This window comes from Artemia franciscana, chromosome 10 (assembly GCF_032884065.1).
Source record: "Artemia franciscana chromosome 10, ASM3288406v1, whole genome shotgun sequence".
Classification (NCBI taxonomy): Eukaryota; Metazoa; Arthropoda; class Branchiopoda; order Anostraca; family Artemiidae; genus Artemia; species Artemia franciscana.
This window is the reverse complement of record NC_088872.1, coordinates 9,379,278-9,403,372: the sequence shown is the minus strand read 5'-3', so window position 1 is coordinate 9,403,372 and position 24,095 is coordinate 9,379,278. Positions and strand designations below refer to the sequence as shown.

The 24,095-nt window shown below is 35.8% G+C and overlaps 1 protein-coding gene and 2 long non-coding RNA genes across 3 annotated transcripts in view; 2 read left to right on the top strand and 1 right to left on the bottom strand.

Annotated features, from left to right (window-relative positions):
* Nucleotides 1-4,430, top strand: part of LOC136031751 (uncharacterized) — a 7,297-nt gene extending 2,867 nt beyond the window's left edge. The window contains exon 2 of the long non-coding RNA XR_010618574.1: nt 2,657-4,430. This is a non-coding gene — a long non-coding RNA (uncharacterized LOC136031751). The remainder of the gene's footprint in view (nt 1-2,656) is intronic.
* LOC136031757 (uncharacterized) overlaps nt 1-24,095 on the bottom strand; it is a 216,168-nt gene that overhangs the window by 191,094 nt on the left and 979 nt on the right. The window lies entirely within an intron of this gene.
* On the top strand, nt 18,170-23,014 carry LOC136031750 (zinc finger MYM-type protein 1-like). The gene is made up of 2 exons (XM_065711478.1): nt 18,170-18,741; nt 20,469-23,014. Exons 1-2 carry the CDS (start codon nt 18,634-18,636, stop codon nt 22,815-22,817), a joined length of 2,457 nt encoding a protein of 818 aa, XP_065567550.1. The 5' UTR covers nt 18,170-18,633; the 3' UTR covers nt 22,818-23,014.

Here is a 24,095-nt window from a genome sequence, read left to right as displayed (position 1 = left end):
AATTATTCAAGATTTGGGTTTTGAGCTTGCCTTTGACCTTAAAACATGTTGTTTACATATCTTTTACAAGCAAAGCCCACTAGTATAGCAACCGAACCCACCCCAAGTATTGTGGCCAAACGTGGGAATCCGCCATCCTACAGGATGAAAAAATTGCTAATAGCAAACCAGTGAAGATGGCTTGTCTTGGACGCTGCCAGTGCCAAAAGACATGCAAATAATAAGAGAATGCATTGTTAGCTTATGGCTTTTCTAGTGTTCGTAATTAGGCGTAGGCCTTCGGACAAAACTGAACAAAACTCCAGATTTAATCACCATAAAAAGCCGATTCTGTTGTTGCGTCAATTGCCATCAAAATTCCGTTTTTAATTTTTGGTGAATATTGGCCCGATTCGCTCCTTACTTATTATCCCTTATCACGAACTATTCGATAGGATTCACGTATGATAATTTTTTTTTAACTTGTTCATTTTATTCAGTTGAATTGAACTATCATAAGAAAGAGGCTCAATATTAAAGCTGGATTGTAAGTTTAAAATATATGGCCATTATTAAATCAAAACGTGGCAACTATGTATGCAGGGTGATTTTCGAGTATGTCTACCCCATCTGTATCCTCTATCTAAGGCTTAACAAATTGTGTAAGGACGAGTCTATATTTTTTATAATCTTGGGAAGCAATTAATCTTTTTGTAATTTCGGTTTGAGCTTGACTTTCTTTGACTCTAGGTTTTGGACATAATGGATTAAGATTAAGTGCAAAAATAGTACATAATAATTAAATATATATTTAATTTTGCACGCAAAGTTGGTTGCTTTTTTGTTTGAGAATTTATTCTAAATCTACTTAAAAATCTACGTCCCCCCACTGTTATTCTGGTGTTTGTCCCACTGGAAAATTTTCGGAAGGGCGCGGAAGGAATTGACCTTGCAGATTTAAACAACTGCCAATCCATCCGAGAAAATAATATCTGACGCGCTTCAGATTGCCAGCTAACCAAGATCACAGTTAGTTACTCCAAGTTTGACTGACTATATTAAATAAACTTGTCACTTGTGGCTAAAAAGTAGTATTTTTAAAAGTAAGTCAATAGAATCACCAAACCGTCAAAATTATTAAAAATCCCTCAAAGTACTAAAGACATCAAAATAAAAGCACTCCTCGCCCCTGGACACATCTTAGGTCTATCCAGACCCGAAACCACAATTTTCTTAGGTTTTTGTTATGTTTGATCCAAATTGTGGACTCTCTAGGGCATTACCATATTTCCGTAAATGCTGCAATGGTGAGTCGTGAGAATAAATAGGCAACACTAATTAGTTTAATTTGACACATCCCTAAAAATTCAAACAATAACAACATGTTGATTTTGAAAGATAGCTACACTTTCAAAATAAAGATATACCTTCTTGTGTTGTTTTGTGACATATATTCCTTGCTAGTTTTCTGCTGATTCTTCGCCCACTTTTTTTTTCTTAATTTAGCGTCCGCTACTACCGCAATCTTTACATCTACATATGGAGGTCTTTTGCATTAAAAATCGAATTCTTATGTTCTTCTAATTTTTCAAGATATATATGTTGGTGTAACTATTCATTTAAACACTTCAAACAATCCGATTCTTATGTTCTTATGTTCATCATTGCTCTTATGTTCATCATTGGTCTTCAAGGAAATTTCACCTAATACGGTGATGAATCATCAACAAGCGTGCCTCTGGTCGAGGGAGAGCCATTACGTAATCCCAGTTAATTATTCTCGAGTCCGTGATTTTGCTGAGCAAAGCACAGTGATTTCTACCGAATTCCACTGATTTTACCCTTTTTACCTAATTTTTTACCAAAATATCGACCTCTGTCGGTAAGAATCATAGGTGGATAAAGCATACTCAATAATGAGATCTTCATATCCTTGAAAGTGTTTGAGTAAAATAGAAAATATTTATCAAAATTACTTTGGAAAAACAATGAAAAAGGGCAATAAAAAACTATAGCTTTTCTTTTGACTATTGTTAGATTTTAACGCAACAACAATACCGTAATACAAACATAAATTATGATACCGTAAAACAAAACATATATTAAACTTATGCATTTAAATAACCTTAAAGAAAAAACTTACACTGAGGACATTCGAACGAGTTATTACCCAATAATTCTTAACCTTCCACTGTGTTTGCACGCTCTTCAAGCCCGTTTTATTTTATTTTTATTTTTTACACAATAGCTTCTTCACGAGAAAAAAACAAGGTTCCATATTCTTTATCCATTCCAGTGATTCCCAAAGTGGGCGCTACCGCCCCCTGGGTGGCACTGCAGGAAACTAGGGGGCGACGATTAATTGAGGGGGCGGTGAAAGCATAAAAGAAAAAAGAAAATAATAGAAAATTGAAACACTTATAACTCATTTATAAATAAAATAATGTAAGTTAAAGATTTATTATGACATGGTTATTAAAACATGGTTTTGTTGTTATTTTTTCTTCACTTAATTTATTTTAACCTATTCTAACTTAACATATTTACAAATCAACATGTATATATATATATATATATATATATATATATATATATATATATATATATATATATATATATATATATATCTATATATATAAAAATAAGTTGTCTGTCTGTGGATGTGTGGATGGGTCAGGTGACGTCACCTGAAAAAACTGGATCAGGTGACGTCAAAACTGAAAAAACTAAAAAAAGGCAAAAACTACAAAAAAAAACTAAAAACTAATAAAAAAAATAAAAAAGCTAAAAAACTAAAAAAACTATAAAGGTAAAAACCAATAAAAAACTAAAAAAAAAACTGAAAAAACTAAAAAAAGGCAAAAACTACAAAAAAAAACTAAAAACTAATAAAAAAAGTAAAAAAGCTAAAAAACTAAAAAAACTAAAAAAAATAAAAAAAGGTAAAAAACTAAAAAAAACTAAAAAATAAAAAAAAACTAAAAAAAAGGAAAAAACTGAAAAATAAGCTAAAATAAAGGTAAAAACCAATAAAAAACTAAAAAGAAAAAAAGGAAAAAACTAATAAATGACGACACTCAAAGAGAAAGCGACCAGGACAAAAGGAATGTTCGATTAGCAATCAACAAAGCACCGGGACACAGGGAGTATAAATGACGACCAGGACATAAGTAAAAAAAAAAACTATCTATATATATAAAAATAAGTTGTCAAACTAAAAAAAGGCAAAAACTACAAAAAAAACTAGAAACTAATAAAAAAGCTAAAAAACTAAAAAAACTAAAAAAAAGGCAAAAACTACAAAAAAAACTAAAAACTAATAAAAAAAATAAAAAAGCTAAAAAACTAAAAAAACTAAAAAAACTAAAAAAAGGTAAAAAACTAAAAAAACTAAAAACTAAAAAAAACTAAAAAAAAGGAAAAAACTGAAAAATAAGCTAAAATAAAGGTAAAAACCAATAAAAAACTAAAAAAAAACTGAAAAAACTAAAAAAAGGCAAAAACTACAAAAAAACTAAAAACTAATAAAAAAAGTAAAAAAGCTAAAAAACTAAAAAAACTAAAAAAACTAAAAAAACTAAAAAAAGGTAAAAAACTAAAAAAAATAAAAAATAAAAAAAAACTAAAAAAAAAGGAAAAAACTGAAAAATAAGCTAACATAAAGGTAAAAACCAATAAAAACTAAAAAGAAAAAAAGGAAAAAACTAAAAAAAATTTTCATCTAAAAAACTAAAAAAAACTAAAAAAGGTAAAAACTAAAAGAACTAAAAAAGAAAAAAATAAATGACGACACTCAAAGAGAAAGCGACCAGGACAAAAGGAATGTTCGATTAGCAATCAACAAAGCACCGGGACATAGGGAGTATAAATGACGACCAGGACATAAGTAAAAAAAAAATTAACAAAACTAAAAAGAAGGTAAAAACTACAAAAAAACTAAAAAGAAAAAAAAAACTAAAAACTAATAAAAAAACTAAAAAATCTAAAAATCTAAATAAACTAAAAAAGAAAAAAAAGGAAAAAAATAAAGGAGAAAAACAAAACTAAAAAACGAATGTATATACAGACCGGTACACCGGGATACAAATGACGACCGGGACACAGGGAATATAAATGACGACCGGGACACAGGGACACAACTACAACGGGGACACCGGGGGAAACAGGGGGATATAAATGACGACCGGGACAAAAAAACTAAAAAGAAAAAAAAACTAAAAACTAATAAAAAAACTAAAAAATCTAAAAATCTAAATAAGCTAAAAAAGAAAAAAAAGGAAAAAAATAAAGGAGAAAAACAAAACTAAAAAACGAATGTATATACAGACCGGGACACCGGGATACAAATGACGACCGGGACACAGGGAATATAAATGACGACCGGGACACAGGGACACAACTACAACGGGGACACCGGAGGAAACAGGGGGATGTAAATGACGACCGGGACACCGGGACAGGGAATGGTCGATTAGCAATCACCATCAACAAAGCTCAAGGGCAATCATTAGAATCATGAGGTATAGATCTGAATACAGATTATTTTCCCATGGACCATTATATGTTGCATGTTCAAGAGTCGGTAAACCTGACAATCTATTTATATGCAAAGACAATGGGACAGCAAAGAATGTTGTATATTCGCAAGTTTTACGTAGTTAAAACCATATATATATATATCTATCTATATTCACAGGTGGGACATAGGGACACAACTGCAATGGCGCGTAACTATTATGGCGCGTAACGACTTACGCGCGCGGGGGGGCTTGGGGGGGCGCGAAGCGCCCCCACCAACTAGGTGTTGGGGTGGCGCGAAGCGCCACCCCAACAGCTAGTATATATATATATATATATATATATATATATATATATATATATATATATATATATATATATATATATATATATATATATATATATATATATATATATATATATATATATATATATATATATATATATATATATATATATATATATATATATATATATATATATATATATATATATATATATATATATATATATATATATATATATATATATATTTCTTTTTAATCGAAAAAAGGAAGAAACGTCTCCTAAGAGTCATGTAATCTTAATGGAAATCACACCATCAGATCCAGTGAATCAAAGAACCCTACTGTAGAGGTTTCAAGCTCCTATCTGCAAAATTGCGGAATTTTTTGCAAAAAGAAAGACCCAGGGGTGATCTTATCGACCCAGTGATCCTAGAAATCGAAAAAGGAATATCTCTGACTAATATTTTATCAATAACCAAAGATAGGGCTCTAATGATGGTAGGGCTCTACAGGGGGTTTTCTTGCATATTTTAAAAAGAGGCGCCAAACGCATTCACAGTAAACTGTGTCATTCATCACAAATATCTTGTTGCCCAAAATTAAAGTGTGGCTTACATAATTCATTACAGTACGTAATTAAAACTGTCAACACAATCAGAAGCAGATCATTGAATGATAGGTTATTTAAGCAGCTTTGTATTAAAAGCAATGAAGAATATAATCGTTTGCTGCTTCATACAGATATACGGGGGTTGTCAAGGGTGCTTGTTTAGATAGATTTTACAAGCTATTTAATTCTTGGTGCTGGAGTTCTTGAAATATAAAATGAGGATTTACGATCCAAACTAATTCAATCTAAAAGTAATCGCTTACTTGACTGATTTGTTTCAAAAATTTAATGAAAGTAATGTTCAACTTCAAGGTGATGAATTAAATTTGATAAAAACAAAATATGGAAATGGGAACTTCCTGGGAGGGTGTAAAGAGGGAGGCTTTAAAAAGATTAGGTTGGAGGAGGAGCGTGCGTAGCTGTGTTGGCCTCAGGCGGCTTGGTGCTGCAGTGAGTTATTAGTAGCAGTAGTAGTTCTTTCTGCATTTATGATAAAACTTCTTGTCTACAAGCGAAATTTCGGACAATAGGGATTCAGCCAATTTCCAAATTTATCAGGAACAGAAAAAGAAGAAGGCGACATACTTTCTTATTGTAATCACTTGGATGCATTCCAATCAGATTTTAATAAGCGATTTGATGATATATTAAAAATTTACATTATTAAAATTAAAAATTAAAATTATAATTCATTTTAATAATATTAATACATTAAAAATGAATATATCTGATTGGATTTTGGATATTTTTTTAAGCGCAAATAATGAAGATGCTCCACAGTAACAAGAAGAATTGACGGAATTAACCGCATATGATGAATCGAAATGTAAATTCAAAAGTGCTTACCAACAATTCTGGCTGCAAAAGGAGATCCCTTCGGCTTATCCACAAACTTGGGCTGTCATTCGAAAACTGCTGATTGCATTCCCGTCATCATGTTAAGTAGAACGTGGATTCAGTTCGGTAACCAATTTATTAAAAAAAAAAATAATAATAATAATAAAAAAAAAAAATCGCAAATAGTCGATCGGGGTGGTTTGATATTACTGCTGACGAAGACCGACAATTGCTAAATTGGTAACAGTACGCCAGTTTCATTCTTCATTTTAAATTTAAGGTACTTTTTTGTATCCCCTTTATTCTGAATTTAATAGATAGTTTCATAATTTCAAACTTCTATGTTTTTAATATTCGACTTTCTTTACTATATTTTATGAAAAACCTACCTACAATAATGATGGAAAATAACTTAGCAGGCTTGCATAGAATGTGAAAACTGAAGAAAAATTAACGAATAAAAGACTAACTTTTATATTGATCATTATTTAATAAATAAATCATCACATGTTTTGGGAAAAAAACTTTCGCATCATAAGAGATGTGCTAATTACGACGACCGCAAGTCAACATATTGAATTTTACAGACAAAGATTGTAAATATAATATGTCTGCAAAATTCAATATACAAACTTGCGGTCTTAGAAAGTTAGTACACCACAGATGATGGAAAGATTTTTTCCTGAAACGTTTGATGATTTATTTAATCATTGTAAAAACTAGTCTTTTACTTATTAATTCCTCTTCTCACAGATGCGATAATATTTATATCCTTTGATGGTCCTAGGAAATCCAGAGACGGTTCATTAGGACGGAAATCAAAAATTTTACTGGCCTTATTAAGTAACCAAAAAGATTGGAGGGCAACCAGTCCCCCTCCCACGCCCTTTTTTCCAAAAATACATTCAATCAAAAATTTTAGATAGCCATTTAATTCTGCATAGCTGGAAGGTCCAACAGCTATGATTTTGGAAATGAGAAGACCTCCCGAAGACCTTTGGGAAAGGGCTGTAAGCTATGCAATTTGCCTTTTGTTCTTTTTTTTTTTTTTTTTTTGTGTGTGTTTGTGCTGTAGCATTGGTGATTTCTCTTTTCATGATATAGTATTTTTTATTTGGAAATAAGTGATTTTTTCCGGGGGGGGCGGATTTCCTGGCATTGTTTGACTGCTTCGTCAACCATCGCTTTTTACGCTAAAGTTTGATTTTTTGTTATAATTCTATAACTGCTCAAACACAAGGGATGTTGAATTTGAATTAAGACTCTAAGATTTTAGTGTAAAGAGCGAAGGTTGAGGAAGCGGTACCCCCCTCATATGCGGTATAATTTCTATTCGTTTTAGGTTTAATGCTGCTCCTTACATTCAGTTGAAAAAAAGCTTTTTATAAAAAGGATCTCAATAAGGAATTAATTAAATTTTTAATAAAACAGTTTGACAAGAACGAAGATCTTTTTTGCTAGTGTTAGCTGTCCTTCCTTATGGTGATGAAGACATGGCTCATTTTTGCTTTTGTCTTAATTTTATCGAAGAGTTTTTGAGAGAGTTTGAACTTTTTTGAATAGTTACTTTGGTTTTAGTTTTTGCCAAAATACTTGTATAAGTTTTGTTTTAATCACTGTCTTTGGAAAATTCTCATTACCCATAACTTCTTGTTTTTCGTATCATGGAACTACATCGTGGTCTTCATCGTTTCTTATTACTTATGCATAAACACTGAGAATTGGAGTAATATACATCAAATATGGCCTTATATCGACGCGCGTAAAACAAAATTTTGTATTACACATTTGTTTTCGTTAGAAAAAGATATATTTAAAAACATCAAAAGGCCCACTATTTAAATGCTTATAGCCTAATTTACTTCATAACGGACATTATGCCCCACTCCCTCCTTGGAAGAGTAAAAACGTACCAAAACAGCAACTTTTTGTGACAAAAATATGAATGTTGGAAACATATAGGAAAACAATATAAAATAATATAGGAAAACATATGAAACATCTATGACGAAACCACCTTTTTTGAGCTGCATTCCTTCCAACAAGTTTCGCCAGCTCCCTTACCCTCCATGGGTACAAGATTGCCCATGGATCATTTTGACGGCCTCAAACCTTGACCCTACTTCACTTCGCACACCATAGGCTCTGGCTCGTGGACAAGCAAAAACCATCCTTTTTGGCCCCAGGAAAGAGTTCTGCGGAGCTTTCCAAAATGTAGTGTCATATTCATCAATCCGGCTTGAAATCCACACTTTCCGTAAAAATCGCACAGGTTAGACCCTTACCAGTTTCCAGGAATAAGCTGAGATTAGCGGCATAGGAAAAAAAAAAAAAAACGGGACAAAACCAAAGTGTTGCTCTCGTAACACAATTACAATAAACAACCGATTCAAATATAAAACGAACTGAAATTAACATGAGTAGGGCTGAGTAGGGGTACTCTCTATTAGCATAGAGCATAGATGTATTTTATTTGATTTTTTTTTTCTAGAGGGGATCGTATTGAACCAGTGATCCTAAAAAATCGGCAGAGGGCTCATTTGGTCGAAAATCAAAAGTTATAGTGGCATTTTTAAGTGACTAAAAATATTGGAGGACAGCTAGCCCTTTCCGACACCCCTTTTTTACCCAAACTCACCCAATCAAAAACTTGTGGTAGCGATTTAGTTGACCCCCCTTCCAGTCCCCAGGGGAAGGGCTGCAAACTATGAACTTTGTCCACTGTTTAAATATAGTATCGGCTATTGAGAAGTATAAAGGCATTTTTTGGGGAGGGGGTCTGGCGGGGTAGGGGTTACGTGGGAGGATGTTTCCAGGCTGGAATTTTTGTTTGAGAAAGGGAATTTTCCATGCAGGGGAAGCCAGCTTTTCCGGTATTATTTGGAAAACGATCATAAATTAAATTAAGTAAAAAAAATATTTTTAACTGAAAGTAAGGAGCAAAATTTAAACTTAAAACGAACATAATTTATTACATATATAAGGTGGTTCTTCCCCCTTGTTAATTCTTCCAGAGGCGCCATTTGGGGGGGTAAGGGGTGAGCAAATGCCCACCCCAGATTTTACAGGGGGCCCAAGCTTCCACCACAAAGGGCCCTTTGCCGGCCATAATAATCCATTATGTCCAACACGATCCATTCTGTCCAATTGATTTGAAATTACTGCACGCCTATTAACCAAAGAGCGTAATTACTTGACGACCCTTGGGGTAATTACGCTATTTGCTATTAATTATTGTAAACTTTGAAATTAGGTAAGATACATAATAAAATTCTCGAGTTCTGTCAAATGCCCTTTTTCCTAGATGATTACGCGACACGAAGTGAGTCGGGGGGCCCAAGATGGAGTTTATGCCCACCCCAAGATTTGGTCGAAATGGCGCCACTGAATTCTTCCCCCTCGTTAATTTTTTTTATAACTTTAAAAAAAAGCGTATTATCCTAATTAAACGGTCCTTGTGTTTCAGGAGACACTCTGAAATAATTGGAACAAAAAGTCAAACCTCAGCGTGAAGAGTGAGGTATTAAGAAGGGGCAACCCTCCTCATATAAGCAATAATTTCTATTCCTTTCAAGTTCTAATGTTGCTCCTTACTTTCAGATGAAAAAACTTGGTATCGAAGCTGTAGGCCAATATATAACAACAAGCTGTACAAAAATGTGTTTCGATCGCACTCCCCGTGCTATAATGAAAGAAAGGTTGAGATGATTAGGCCACGTTTTAAGGATGATAGACTGCCACAGCTTAGATACCAATACAGTTATGAAAACTTGATTTATTTTTGGGAAACAGTGCGCGGTAGCGATGCTAGTGGCTGGAGACAGGAAACTGGAATTGGTATCTAATTAGTAACACGAAACTGGTATTGGTATCTAAGCTGTGTATGCAACAAAACAAAATTGCGTTCCCGCCCATGGTGTTGTAGTACGATCTACGCGTCGGAGCGCGGGCTTGGAGGAGGCGCCAAGTTCAGAGCTCTGTACCAAAAACTTCTCACGGGCAAGATAGGAGTTTTCATAACTGTATATTGGTATCTAAGCTGTGTAAACTGCCAAAGAGTTTGCTTCTTGGCCGTCTCTCTGGGGCAAAACGAAAATCAGGCTGTCTCTGAGTGGAAGTTCATGAGAAAAGATTTAAAGGAAATTGGAGCTCTAATAGAGGGGTAAAGAACAGATAATTGAATAAACTGGGGTGGAGGAGCAGCATACACATCAGTGTGGACAGTGCGGCTTGGTGCTGCATTAAGTTGTTAGTAGTTGGATAAGTATTGTAGGAATGTACATAGGGAAGAAACTCAGTCCTGTCTTTACCAACCAATTCCGATTTTTACCATATTTACTTGTGTTTCCACAATTCACCAATATTTGGGTCTCGCTCTAAGCAGTGCTGATACACCTGACCAAAGTCTTGTGTATGCCCCAGGCCTACTGTAAAACTCGCTAACTATAACTTCTGCAATTCAAAGGCCACTTCTGAAATGAGATATTACATGCGGCTGAATTCATTATCCATAATTTATGTTTAGTTTACTTAACTACCACTCTTGAAATATGATAAGAAAGTTATTTCTATTTCTGTCTTATTTGTTTTTTGGTTTCGTAATGGCATTGAAGAAGTGATGAGTCATTCTAGGAACATTGCTCAGTCATTATAAGGCCTTTGTTGCAAGGATTATAAGGCTAAAAACACCCACCCTTGAAATTCCGCATCTTATGCCTTGAAAAAAGCAAAACCTGACAAATTAAGATCATTTAGTGGACTAAGGACGAATTTTGTTGCAACAAAGGATGCAACACATGCAACACATTGCTGTATGCTATTTGTTGCAACACATGAATGATTTTTGCAAATGATGGGACAAATTCATTCGCGTTCCCTTTTCCCCTTAAATACCTACCGCCTCACCCTCCTTGGAAATAGCACTCTAGAAATGTCATGAAGTTATGTGTTACGGATCGGCTCCATTGGACCCCGAGAAATTTCAAATCTAAGGGACTGGGATGTGCTATAATAATAGGGTGAACAACCCCTGCTTATCCCCGGTTTTGTGTTGGCTCAACAATGTATGAATAAGTGGCTCTTTTTGTCGTCTCGTTTCTTTTTGATTGGTGTTGTCATGGTTGCAGTGGTAGTTGCAACCTAGTAAAGAGTGAACAACAGCCCATAGTAACCAAAAGTTAAGAAGCATGTTTGAAAAAAAAATCTGAAACCTCTCAAAAAGGCCGTCAGGTCAAAATAAAAAGTGTACCAGTGGAATCAAAATGGCCGAAAACTTTGTACAATGAAATTACAGCCCCCCTTCTTGAACAGCAAGGAAAATCGCTTTTTTGCGTCAGTAGCATTGATCTGTTTCGTGTTTTTTTTTCTTTCTTTCTTTTTTTTTCCAGGCCTAGCGGGAAAAATCCGAACATCACAGAGAGATGGTTACTGGCTCATTCAAACCTATTTCTCGTATCTACGCTCTTTTTATAAATTTCGCCATCTGCAAGTGCTATATGACACTAAAATGTCACTTTTTGTGCCATTTCTGAAGTGGTGGCACTAGCAGGCTACCAGAATATCGTAGACAGATTTTTTATAGCTCATATAAAAGGTATTGATCACATCTACGTTCTTCCTTTAAATTCCACCATACGCAGGCTCCTAATGATACTAAAAACGGCACTTTTGGTGTCATGTCTCAAGTGGAAAAGCTCTACTATTGGACTAGCAGAACTTAAAGAGTTATGTTTAATAGCTTGTTTGAAAGCTATTGCTCATGTCTACGTGCAATTCTATAATTCGTGAGTACGATATAGCACTGGAAACAACACTTATGTTGCAACTTCTTAAGCGAAAAAGCTCTGAAGTACAAAACAGGTGCTATTGCAATAAGTATGTTCCAGAGCCCCTAACTGGAGGTTTAAGCAATCCCTCTCGTACACTCCCCCTCCCAGACCCCTTAATAATTTTCATAAATCGTCTGCTCATCAGTAAACTTTTGAAACATTAGCAGGCTACCGCACCATCGTAGATAGATGTTTAATGGCTCAATTAAAAGCTACCGCTTATGTTTACTAGGTTTTTAAAAATTGTACCATCTATTAGATTTCAAAGATTTCATTATTAACTAGATTCTGGGGAGAATTTGCAATGAACATTTTTGTCATGGTTGAAGCATTAGCTGCAATCAAACAGTTCATGGTAACGAACTGTAGTAATGCTCAATAGTAACCGAAACCCTAAAAACGAAATTTTGATACCAATAGACACATCAAAAGAATCTTATTTTTATACTGATTTTAAATATATAAGCTTCATCAAGTTTAATCGTACTCATCAAAAGTTATGCGTTTGAGAAAATTTGGATTATTTTAGAAAATAGGAAAAAACACCTCCTAAAAGTCATAGAATCTTAACGAAAATCACACCATCAGATTCAGCGCATCAGAGAACCCTTCAGTAGAAGTTTCAAGCTCCTATCTACAAAAATGTTTATTTGTTTTTATTTATTTATTTTATTTCCCCAGGAGTGATCGTATCGACCCAGTGGTCCTAGAATGTCGCGAGAGGGCTCATTCTAACAGAAATTAAAAGTTTTGTGCCCTTTTTAACTGACCAAAAAATTGGAGCGCACCTAGGCCCCTCCCACGCTCATTTTTTCCCAAAGTCACTGGATCAAAATTTTGAGATAGCCATTTTATTCAGCATAGTCAAAATGCCTGATAACTATGTCTTTGGGGACGACTTGATCCCCCACAGTCCCCGGGGAAAAGGCTGCAAGTTGCTAACTTTGACAGGGGCTGTTCCTTCCTCAACGCCTCGCTCTTTATGCTAATGTTTTTTATTGTTTCAAAAGTAGAGTTGTGAGAAAGAGTCAAACTTTAGCGTAAAAAGCGGGGCGTTGAGGAAGGAATAGCGCCTTTCATATACAGAATAATTTCTGTTCGTTTTAAATTTTAAACTTGCTCCTTGTTTGCAGTTAAAAAATTGTTTTTTTTTACATTTAATCTAGCAAAGAGCTAATCACAGCCAATAGTAACTAAAAGTTAAAAACACGTTAAGACGGTCTTTTTTTCTTCTTTTTTTCCAGACCTAGCGGGTTACTAGAACATCATAGAGAGATGCCCTAGAGCTCATTCAAAAGCTATTTTTCATATCTACGGGCTTTTTATAAATCTCACCATCTGCAACTGCCATATGGCACGAAAAAAAGGCACCTTTTATGCCTTTGCTCGAGGTGTGGGGCTTGCGGGCTACCAGAACATCTTAAATAGATTTTTGATAGCTCATATAAAAAATATTGTTCATATCTATGTTCTTCCTATACATTACACCATCTGCAAGTTTCAAATGGCACTAAAAACGGCACTTTTTGTGCCATGTCTGAAGTGGAAAAGCTGGGGCTAGTGGGCTACCAGAACTTTTTCATATAATATGAAAAATATGATAGCTCATATAAAAAATATTGTTCACATCTATGTTCTTCCTATACATTCCACCATTTGCAAGTTTCAAATGGCACTAAAAATGGCACTTTTTGTGCCATGTCTGAAGTGGAAAAGCTGGGGCTAGTGGGCTACCAGAACTTTTTCGAGTGATGTTTAATGGCTCATTTGAAAACTTTTGCTCATATCTACGTGATTTTTATCAATTCTGCCATCCATAATTCCCATGTAGCACTTAAAACGGCACTTTTGATGCCACTTCGAAAGTGGAAGAGTTTGGAAGCATAAAACGGTACCATTGCAATAAGTATGGTCCTATACTCTTAACTGGACTTTTATAAAAAACCCTCACAGTTACTCCCCCTGGAGAACCTCTTAGCAAGTTTCATAAATCGCCTACTCATCTTAAAAGTAAAAGATTATTGCGAAAACAAATCAACTAAAACTAAATATTTTGAACTAAAAATCTACCAAAAATTAAGCTTTAATGATAAACAGTTTTGAATTGAACCTTCAAACTTCACTTTGCGATGAAGCCTGTGTGCTAGTTCTAACGGCGTTAATTGAGGGGAAGAACCGTCCTTGCCCTCTTGGCTTTTTGCTCCTGCCTAGGTTTTGAAGAGCACCTTTTTTTGGTCATTTCTTTGGAAAAGACACTTTTTTCATTCGAAAAAAATGGGGGAAACAACCGAAAGTGCACTTTGTGGGAATGTAGCCGAGTAAAAACAGCTTTTTGTTCATCGAAAAACAAACGTCCCTAAAAAACCTGCATTGTTTTGTAAAGTATGAATAATGAACTTTATGTTATAGACTGAAAGTTTTTCGAAGCTGTCAAGGTTGTCTGCAGTATTTTCTAGAGATGTTTAATCTCCCTTAGATCGGTGATAACTAGAAATTATGTTAAAAATAAGTTTTCAGCTGAAATTAAGGAGTGACATTTAAACTTCAAACACACATTTTTCAGTATAAGCAAAAACGACCGCGGAGTGTTGTTTCTACATGAAATTTTAATCAAAACGAACAAAGATTAATTTAAAAAAAAATTTCCGAGGGAAGTAAAGAGCGCAGTTGTAAATTAAAACGGACAAAAACTATTACTTCAAAGCCTATATAATATATATCAATAAGACTAGTAAAAATAAACCAACTAATTATGTTTCCCTACGTTTCTACGATTGTAGAAAAATAGCACTTTACTGAAAACACAAAATAATACAGGAGTTCTGGTACAGTAAAAGCCCACCAATTAAAGAAACTTTTTAAAAAATAAAAATATTGTCAATCCCTTTTAGGATCAATCCCTCTTAAGATAAAGCAACAATACTTTTAAGGATTGTTGCTTTATTTATTTATTATTTTTTGTTTAATTTGGTATCACTTCTGTACAATAGCTCAGTTCAATGACTGGCTCTCGTTTAAGCTCTGAAAAGGACATGTCGTGATTAGTTTGTAGACAAGTTCGATGTAAAGCCATCTTGATAGCATTAGGACTATAGACTAGCTTTAGAATTTGTATCATATCTTGAAATTCACTGTTCTATAGACAGAAATAACCAGATTTCCATAGTTTATATTGTGTCTTATTTGATCAACATTTCAATTAAAACTAAAACATATTTCTTACAATTTAAGATTGTATATTGCTCACTATTGGTATTATAGCTGGCGAGACCAAAATGCTACCTGATAAATCAATCCAATATTTCTGTATGCTGATCAATTACTTTGGGGTTATAAAAAATATTTAATTTTACGCTTATGTTTTTACGATAATTAGAATTGTGTACTGAAAGCTACCGATGTCACAACTTGCGTAAGACTATGAAAAGCTTTAAAATTAGTTTATTGTTGTCAGAATACATACTCGCTTTTGACTACCAAGTCAGTATTCCTGTTTTTTATGCTTCACTTTTGTGTTTTCAGTAAAGTGCTAGTTTTATCTAATCCTAGAAACATAGGGAAACATAAGTAGTTGGTTTATTTGTAGTAGTTCTATTGATATATATTATATAGACTATGAAGTAATAATTTTGTGTTTTAAGTTTCAACTTCACTTTTTACTTCTCCCGGAAAAGATTTTTTTTTAAATAATTTTTTTTTACCGCATGCTTTTTAGCATCCGACACACCAGGTGTCCTGCAAGTCGAGGAAGCAGCAGATGCCTTTGTTTTTTGGCTGGATAATAACAGAAAGCCAGTTTCTGATGGATTTCTATGTTTTGGGTCATTGCTGTTGTGTTCTTTTTCCGTTATTTCTCTTGTGTGTGTGTCCACTTTGCTTTTCTTCCTGTATATCTTTTCGAGCTTTGTTGTTTTTTACCATGTTTGTTTTTACTATATTTTGTTTGTTTATATTTTTTCCAATGCTGGTCAACCTGTGTGACGAGTTTTTCAAAAAATAGTTAGGAAGTTGGGTTTTAAAGGCGGTTACTCTAAGTTAAGAGAACAGGAGTGATAAGTCAACACCTTCTGATACAGGGATGTTGCACCCTAAACGCATTTGTACCCTGGTGTTTCTCTGGAACTAGTAACATGAAAAATATAACTGAGTTGGTGAAAAATTTCTTATTTTCCTTGTAAGAAAAAAATCTTAAATGTGAGGCTCTTTTCTACCCAGTAATGTTTGGGGGTGTAACTCCAGCATGTTAACTGGGGGGATCCAAAGAGGGTCCACACCCGGAGATTCAAGGAGCCTGAGCTATGTAATAATTTTTCGCCTGATTACTGGGAGGGGCAACTGCCCCCCCTAAACGTCTCCACTGGTTATGTGCAAGCAAAATTCAGGGAACTTCTCACGTTCACTATGCACAATACATTCAATAAAAAGTGATATATTCAAGCATTTGCTCCCACTACCTGAGTTGCTAAACCTTCCAGTGGCATTTCTTTCTAATCAAGTTATGGAGATGTGATTTCAGGTTCAGCCTTCTCAACACACAAGTCACAATCACTTCCCTTAACCTACAAAACTCCCCTTAAGAAAAGAGCCGGGTACACAAACAAGTACCCACACAATCACTTTTGACTTGAAAAAAGGACTAGAAATCTCAGTCTCTGATCTAATGGACACACTCCGAAATTATTGCGAACATGAGGTGAAGGTGTGGAAGAAAGTCCCCATCCTATACGGAATAAATTCTGTTCATTTTGTGGTTTAATGTTAGTCTTTACTTTCATAATAACAGCGCAGACCAGAAAGATTTCGAGAAATCATAGAGGAGTAGATATCAATTTCAAATTTTTGGTGCGTCTTTAAAGTTTCTTTTGATCCCCCACCCCTCCCGATACCCAAACAAAATTCTGGTAATGGATTTTTGATGCATGATCCCTGGGGATTATATATCAATTTCTACCTCACCCTTCCTTCGTCTCTCCCTTAGAACTAATTTGGCATTTATTTGATGGCTCGATGAGAGCTGAGATGTTTCGGGATTAAAATGCACCCACTGAGGTATCACCCTCACTCTCTAACTGCAAAACAATCAGAGAACCTCGTTGTAGAAGTTCAAGTGCCTTTTTAAGTTTTGTAATTTGTCCATAACTTACAGAGAGGATTTTGTTATTGGGAAATATATTACTGGGAAATGCATAGTCTTGGATCAATAAAACGAGGTGTTTTTGTTAGCAGCACTCTGAAACATCTCTTAATGTGACTTAAATTTACCTCTCATCAACACCCCATCCCTGGAATTGCTTGCTAGAAGTGTCTCATCCATAGTTTGCCATGGTGGCGTCAATTGCCTTGGACTAACATTTTCTACAGCTTAAAGTTAAGCTGGGAGGTCTTAAAAGAATTTTTTCGACGGAGAGGAGGGGGGGGGCTGAAATCTACCACTCAGTCAAAGAAACAAGGCATTTTCATTAAAAGCTCTCAAAAATATATCCTAATATGGCTTAATTTACCTCTAATAACAACCTGGACTAACATGTTCTACAGCTTAAAGTTAAGATGGGAGGTATTAAACGAATTTTTTTCGATGGAGGGGGGACTGTAATCTAACACAGTGAGTCAAAGAAACAGGGTATTTTCATTAAAAGCTCTCAAAAATATCTCTTAATATGGGTTTTGCTTTATGCGAAATACGAAGAGTATTATTCAAATGTGCGCTTTTCAACCAGGAATGCACAGTTTTGGCTGAAACAAACGAGGTATGCTCATTAAAACCTCTGAGTAATAACTTTTAATATGACCTATTTACCAGTAATAACAACCCTCTCTCCCTGTAATTGGTTACTAGGGTTCCTGTCTTTCTGTAATTCATGCTTGTTTTTGCTTATATTTTATCCTATATCAGTTTTTTTCACACTATGTTTTTCCGTTTGTTGAGTTTAATTTCTTTTTTCTGTGATTTCATAGTTTTATAATGTTTTTTATTGATAAACTTTTATGTACAATAAAAAATTTTGTATCTTTTAGATTTCTTGTTCCAGGATGAAACTTCAATATATTTCACTAACGCAAGTTAAGCATCTTGAACAGTGGCGCCATTTGGGGGGGGCAGGGGGGGGCCATGGCCCCCCCCTGATTTCTGGAGGGGCCCAATTTCAACCACGTAATTCTTTGTTTATTCGTCCTTGTTCTACTTTTTTCTCTTTTTTTTTTACCGTATTTCTACTGTGAATTATTACTAAATAGCAAATTCAAGATACTCGACGATTATTGCATTTCAAGAAAGTATCCTGTTTTTGCCGTTCTCTCTAATTAATTTATGGTCACCCTTTTGGCAGGGGTTTGTAAAGTAAAGTCCTTCCTGGGCTCGGGTGCTTCTGTGACATTGAAGTCTCTCCAGTGATTAATGAATCCCGTCAGTCGGCACATTTATGTGTAGGCTAACATCTGGAAATTTCTGGAAAAACAATCTGGAAATTGGGTATCCAGACCAGGGTTTGTATTTAGTTTCTCGTTACCCTTCATCAAATAAAGAACCGTGAAACAGTGTTAAGTTGTGTTCAAGTTCAAATCGGATTATTGAAACATGAGTTCATCCGGTGCGAGTGGTGCAAAAAAAAGGAAAATAAAAGCCCAAAGGAAAGAAGAAGAAATAAAGATGCAACGACGATTGGCTTCGTTTTTCAAACCGACTGTAAGTAAATCTACCACATTTTAAATTTTGTCCTATTGCGTCAGGAAGTACCGATCTCGCGGAATTGCCAGAAATCCGGATCCACCCCAAGTCCCCCACAGTGCCCCCATAGAGGAGGGGGTCTTCCCCCTCCTCTACACCATTCTCTTCATGCTAAAGTTTTTCAGCATTTGTAAAAAAGTTACTTACTGTTTTAATAAAACGCCCTTTGTGTTTGAGGAGTCATTTTTAAAGAATTGGGACAAAATTTAAACTTTAGGATAAAGAGCGCAGTGTTGAGGAGGAGGCAACCCCCCTCGTATATGTAATAATTCTTGTTATTTTTAAGTTTTAATAATGCTCCTTAATTTCAGTTGAAAAACTGTTTTTCTATTTAATTTCTGATCATTTTTTAAATAAAGCCAGGAAGTCTGGCTTCACCTCCACGGAGAAATCCCCCTTGGAAACATCCTCTGAACAATACAATCCTGGTTAAAATTTACTGGGACAATTACCCTTAACACTTCCAAGCGTGAAATTGAGCCAGTAAATAGAAAGCAAGATATATAAAGAAATTTTGTATAGGAATTTTGTACTAAAAAAAAAAATTAGCGTAAAGAGCGAGGTATTGACGAAAGGGTGAACCTTCTCATATGTAATAATTTCTTTTCGTTTTAAGTTTCAATCCTGCTCCTTACTTTGAGTTGAAGAAACTTTTTTTTCATTTAATTTCTTATTCTTTTTTTAATAATGCTTGGAAATCCAGTGCCCCCTTGATCGAAAATTCAGCTCCCCTATGAAAAGTTTCTCCATGGAAAGATCCTCCTACATAACCTCCTCTGCTCGAGCTGCCCCCCCACCAGAAAAAAACTGAAAATGTTTGTATACTTCGCAATTACCTATACTATTTATAAAAAAAACTATTTATAAAAAAGGGCAAAGTCCACAAATTGAACACCTTCCCCCAGAGACTTTGGACAATTAAGGCATCTTTAAAGACATATTTATTAAATTTTTAAATATATTAAACAAAATGGCTGTTTCAAAATTTTGATCAGGTGACTTAGGGTAAAAAGAGGGTGGGATGGGGCCTAGTTGCTCTCCAAATTTTTTTTCATTTGAAAAAGGGCACTAGAACTTTTAATTTACCTTTGAATGAGCCCTCTTGCGATATTCTAGGACAACTGGGTCAATACGATCACCCCTGGAAAAAAAATAACACGCGTCCTTGATCTTTCTTCTGGCAAGAAAATCCAAAATTCGTCATTTTAGCAGATAGGAGCTTGAAACTCCTGCAGTAAAGTTCAGTGATGCGCTGAATTAAATGGTGATATTTTTGTTAAGGTTATATTACTTTCAGGGGGGGGGGGGTGTTTTCCCCTTTTTTCGGACATAAGACAAATTTTCTCAGGCTCGTAACTTTTGATGGGTAAAACTAAATTTGATACAACTTATATATTTGAAATTAGCGTACAAATCTGATTCTTTTGATGCATCTATAGGTATCAAAATTCCGTGTTTTAGAGTTTCGGTTACTATTGAGCCGTGTCGCTTTTTTACTTGAAGTTCGTTACCACGAACTAATTGATTATAGCTTCGTAGTTGAATTGATTATGTTTTTTGTTGTTGCTTGCTCTAAATTTTGTGTTGTTTTCTATGTTAATTATGTACAATTCACGTCCTGGTAAAAGAAGTAACTGGGACATCACTTTTAATTTGTTTTTAATTAAAACTTGATTACTCTGTAGGATAGTGATGCTGGGACGTCAAGGGACAACCCATCGGCAACCGAGGTTTTACCGAGAAACGAGCAGACCCTGGACGTGAGACTCATTTCTGAGGAGACAAACCTGCGCGAACCACAAACGGAGGAAATGGCTTCCAGAACGATCAGCACCGATTTGTCCGTGAACCCGTATGATAACCCCTGCCAACCAGTTTTGACTGACTATCCCGCCACTACCATCGGGAATCGCAAACGAAAATTTAACAGCTCCTATTTCTTGAAATACCCATGGCTCGAATATTCGAAAGAACAGGACTCGGTGTTCTGTTTCAATTGCCGACATTTCAGTGGATCCTCGCTAAGATCAGGCGAAAGGTATGGAGCTAGAGCATTCATTGATATAGGATTTAGAAAGTGGAAAGACATTTCTGAACTGATACGGCAGCACGAAAACAGCGACCGACACAAAGCATGTACCATTTCTTTGACTCAGTTTAAAGCTATTGAGACGGAGGCGGCCGAATCTGTTGCGTCATGCCTCTCCAAAGAACGCGAAAAAGAAATACCAGAGAATAGACAGTACGTAAAAGCTCTACTAAAAACTACAGCATTACTTGGACGGCAAGGTCTTGCGTTTCGTGGCCATGATGAAGGGGAGTCTAGTGCCAATCAAGGGAATTTCGTAGAGACAGTACATCTTTTAACAGAAATCAACCCAGACTTGATGAAAAACTCTCGTAAGGCCTATGGCCATTACATGTCACACGAGTACCAAAACGACTACATTGAGGACATAGGAAATGAAATCAAAAGTTCTATCGCGAAAGAAGTCAGAGAAGCAAAATATTTTGCCGTTCTTGTTGACGAGACAAAAGACCTCTCGAAAAAGGAACAACTCGCGATCTTAGTGCGCTATGTTCATGACCTGAAAATCAAAGAAAGGGCCATAGGTTGCTACCACATGCGCAAGGTTGACGCTGAGAGTTTGGCCGACTTCATTTACAACGAAATAAAGGGTATCGGCCTTGACTGGTCAAAGTGTGTTGGACAGTGCTATGACGGGGCCAGTGTAATGAGCGGACACTTTTCAGGAGTACAGGCCCGTCTCCGGGAAAAAGCACCACAAGCGGTGTACACACACTGTCATTCCCATAGACTTAACCTTGTCATTGGCGATTGTATGCAGAAAATACAAAGAATTTCATCAGTATTTTCAGTTTTGCAAACAGTTTACAGTTTCGTCTCCAACAGCAACACTCGATACCAGTTGTTCGTCGAAGCCCAGAAAACTGCCAATGTGCCTGTGCTAACGCTTGAAAGGACAGTAGTGACACGTTGGTCTTACTGGTATAGATCAGTGGCTAAGATCCTGGTTAGATATGACTGCATACTCGCAGTTCTGTCAGTAGTTCAAGAATCTTCTGACAGGGAGGCAGCGGCAGAAGCTACGGGCCTTAAGAACCAGCTAGAGTCGTTTCCCTTCATATTCAGTTTGCATGTCATTCACGAAGTTCTTGCAGTGATAAACCCTCTTTCTGAACAACTACAGGCAGCAGATCTGGTCATCTCAGAAGCTTGCACTTTGATCAGTGCAACAAAGAACGAACTGAGGAAAATGCGTGATGACGAGTATTTTCGTGTCCTATACGGCAAGTCTAAAGAGATGGCCATTAATGTCGGAGCTGATCTGTCGGAAACAAGTGCTCTCTCTTCAGCCATACCTGTTAAATCAAAACGAGTTCAAAAGATATCCGGAAGACTAAGAGACTATTTGACGACAACAACAATTGGAAAGCACAACATTGACTCCGAAAGCACAACAACGGAAGACAAAATGCGGAGAGAGTTCTACGAGGTTTTGGACAGAGTGTTAAATGAGTTTGAAGAGCGTTTTTCTGTCCAACTGCCAGTGCTAGAAGCCACACGTTGCCTTAACCCCAAATCCACAGATTTTATGGACTCAGATTTACTTTTTGTGATCGCGACATACTTCGATCAGGCGGGAATCGATACTATGCAGCTGAAGTGTCAAGCTTTAATAGCTCGTGCATTTGTGTCGCAGCTTCCACAGAAACCGGCAAATGCTTTAGATGTCTTCGAACAACTCGGAGGATTGAAAGAAGCTTATTCTGAGCTTCTTAAGGTCGTCAGGGTAGTCCTCACACTCCCGCTCACAACGTGCTCAAATGAACGTTTTTTCTCTGTGTTGACCTTTGTGAAGGACTACCTCCGGACAACGATGGAAAACGAGCGACTTTCGCATTTGCTGCTTATATTCTCTGAGAAAGCTGCAGTGAAGGAGCTCAATTTTGAGAAGCTTGTCGACGACTTCGCAAAAATGAAGCAAAGGAGATATCCATTGCTGAAGTAACTGTACGTAAGTTTCTGATTTATACAGTAAATGTTCTATTTTGGTACTGTTTTTGGTCCCTAAATAAGCTGCAAAATATGAACCCCAAAGGTAGTACGGTACCTAAAGGCATGTTCGAAAATTTTAAAATTTTTAAGGCTGGATGGGGGCCCAAAATCGATTTTTGGCCCCCCCCTAAGGTTTTCTGAAATGGCGCCACTGATCTTGAAACCTATGCATATGGGTATGCTTGTTCAAGATTACCTCCAATTAAAGTGTAAAATTCTCGTTAGTGAAGAGGAAAAGAAATACTTTTGATCGTATACAAAAGTGTACCATATTCTAGCCATAATGATACTCTCGCTTTTATTTAATCCCTGATAGCACACTTAAGTTCTAACAGAGTAGAAGACTCTATTACTAAAATGCACTAATAACAATCCCCAATATTATCTGATAATGCACTCTAAAGCATTACTTAACAAGCAGATACACATCAAATATAACCAATTTCTAGTAATCCATTTTTCCTCTTCATGTCAGTTTTTGCAGACATAAGAAAACACGCGATCCATTAAATCATTCTAGAAAGGCTTGATAGGGAATTCTCCGCGCGTGGAATAGGTTATCACTAGGAAGTATTCCCCGCGTAAAAATATTGGAAATGCTTTCTTGGTCCAGCTGACTAGCACTCCATTTCGTTGAGGGAAAATCTCTTTCGAATCTTAATGCGGACAGAAATCTTTGGAATATAAAGGTTCCCTGAGAAAGAGAGAAAAGAAAAACGAACCTCTTGAAGTATTATGTAACATCCCACGTGTGCATTGTCATTACGTAACACCCACGTGTACGCCGTCATTATGTAACATCCACGTGTGCGATGACATTGGGTAGCAACCCACGTGTGGGGATTCCCTACGGGGTCCGGAAGAAACAAATCTACCAAGTTACGCAAGATTGCATTACCCTCAAAATAAGTAAATACTCCATATTAAGTAGGTTCCCCCCACTTGACTGGCGGACCTTACGATCTAACATTTCATGCAAAATTGTGTCATTCCCAGTAAATTTACCAGGTCACACAAGATTGCATCACTTTCAACATAATTAAACGAATCCTGTTACGTAACAACCACCTACATCTTGAAGTAAACAAAACCTATTACGTAACAACCAAAAGTAAACAAGCCCTATTTCGTAACATACAGGTGTACTATACCGCCACAGGTGTGCTATAGTATTGCACAAGACCCAGGTGCGCGTAATAACGTCCTAAGGGACTATTAGCTCGATTAGTAT

Excerpts from the sequence above, each read along its gene's own strand:
- LOC136031750 (XM_065711478.1), top strand. The coding sequence starts at position 18,634 with ATGAGTTCATCCGGTGCGAGTGGTGCAAAAAAAAGGAAAATAAAAGCC. Across the intron at positions 18,742-20,468 it reads CTTCGTTTTTCAAACCGACT|GATAGTGATGCTGGGACGTC; the intron begins GTAAGTAAATCT and ends ATTACTCTGTAG.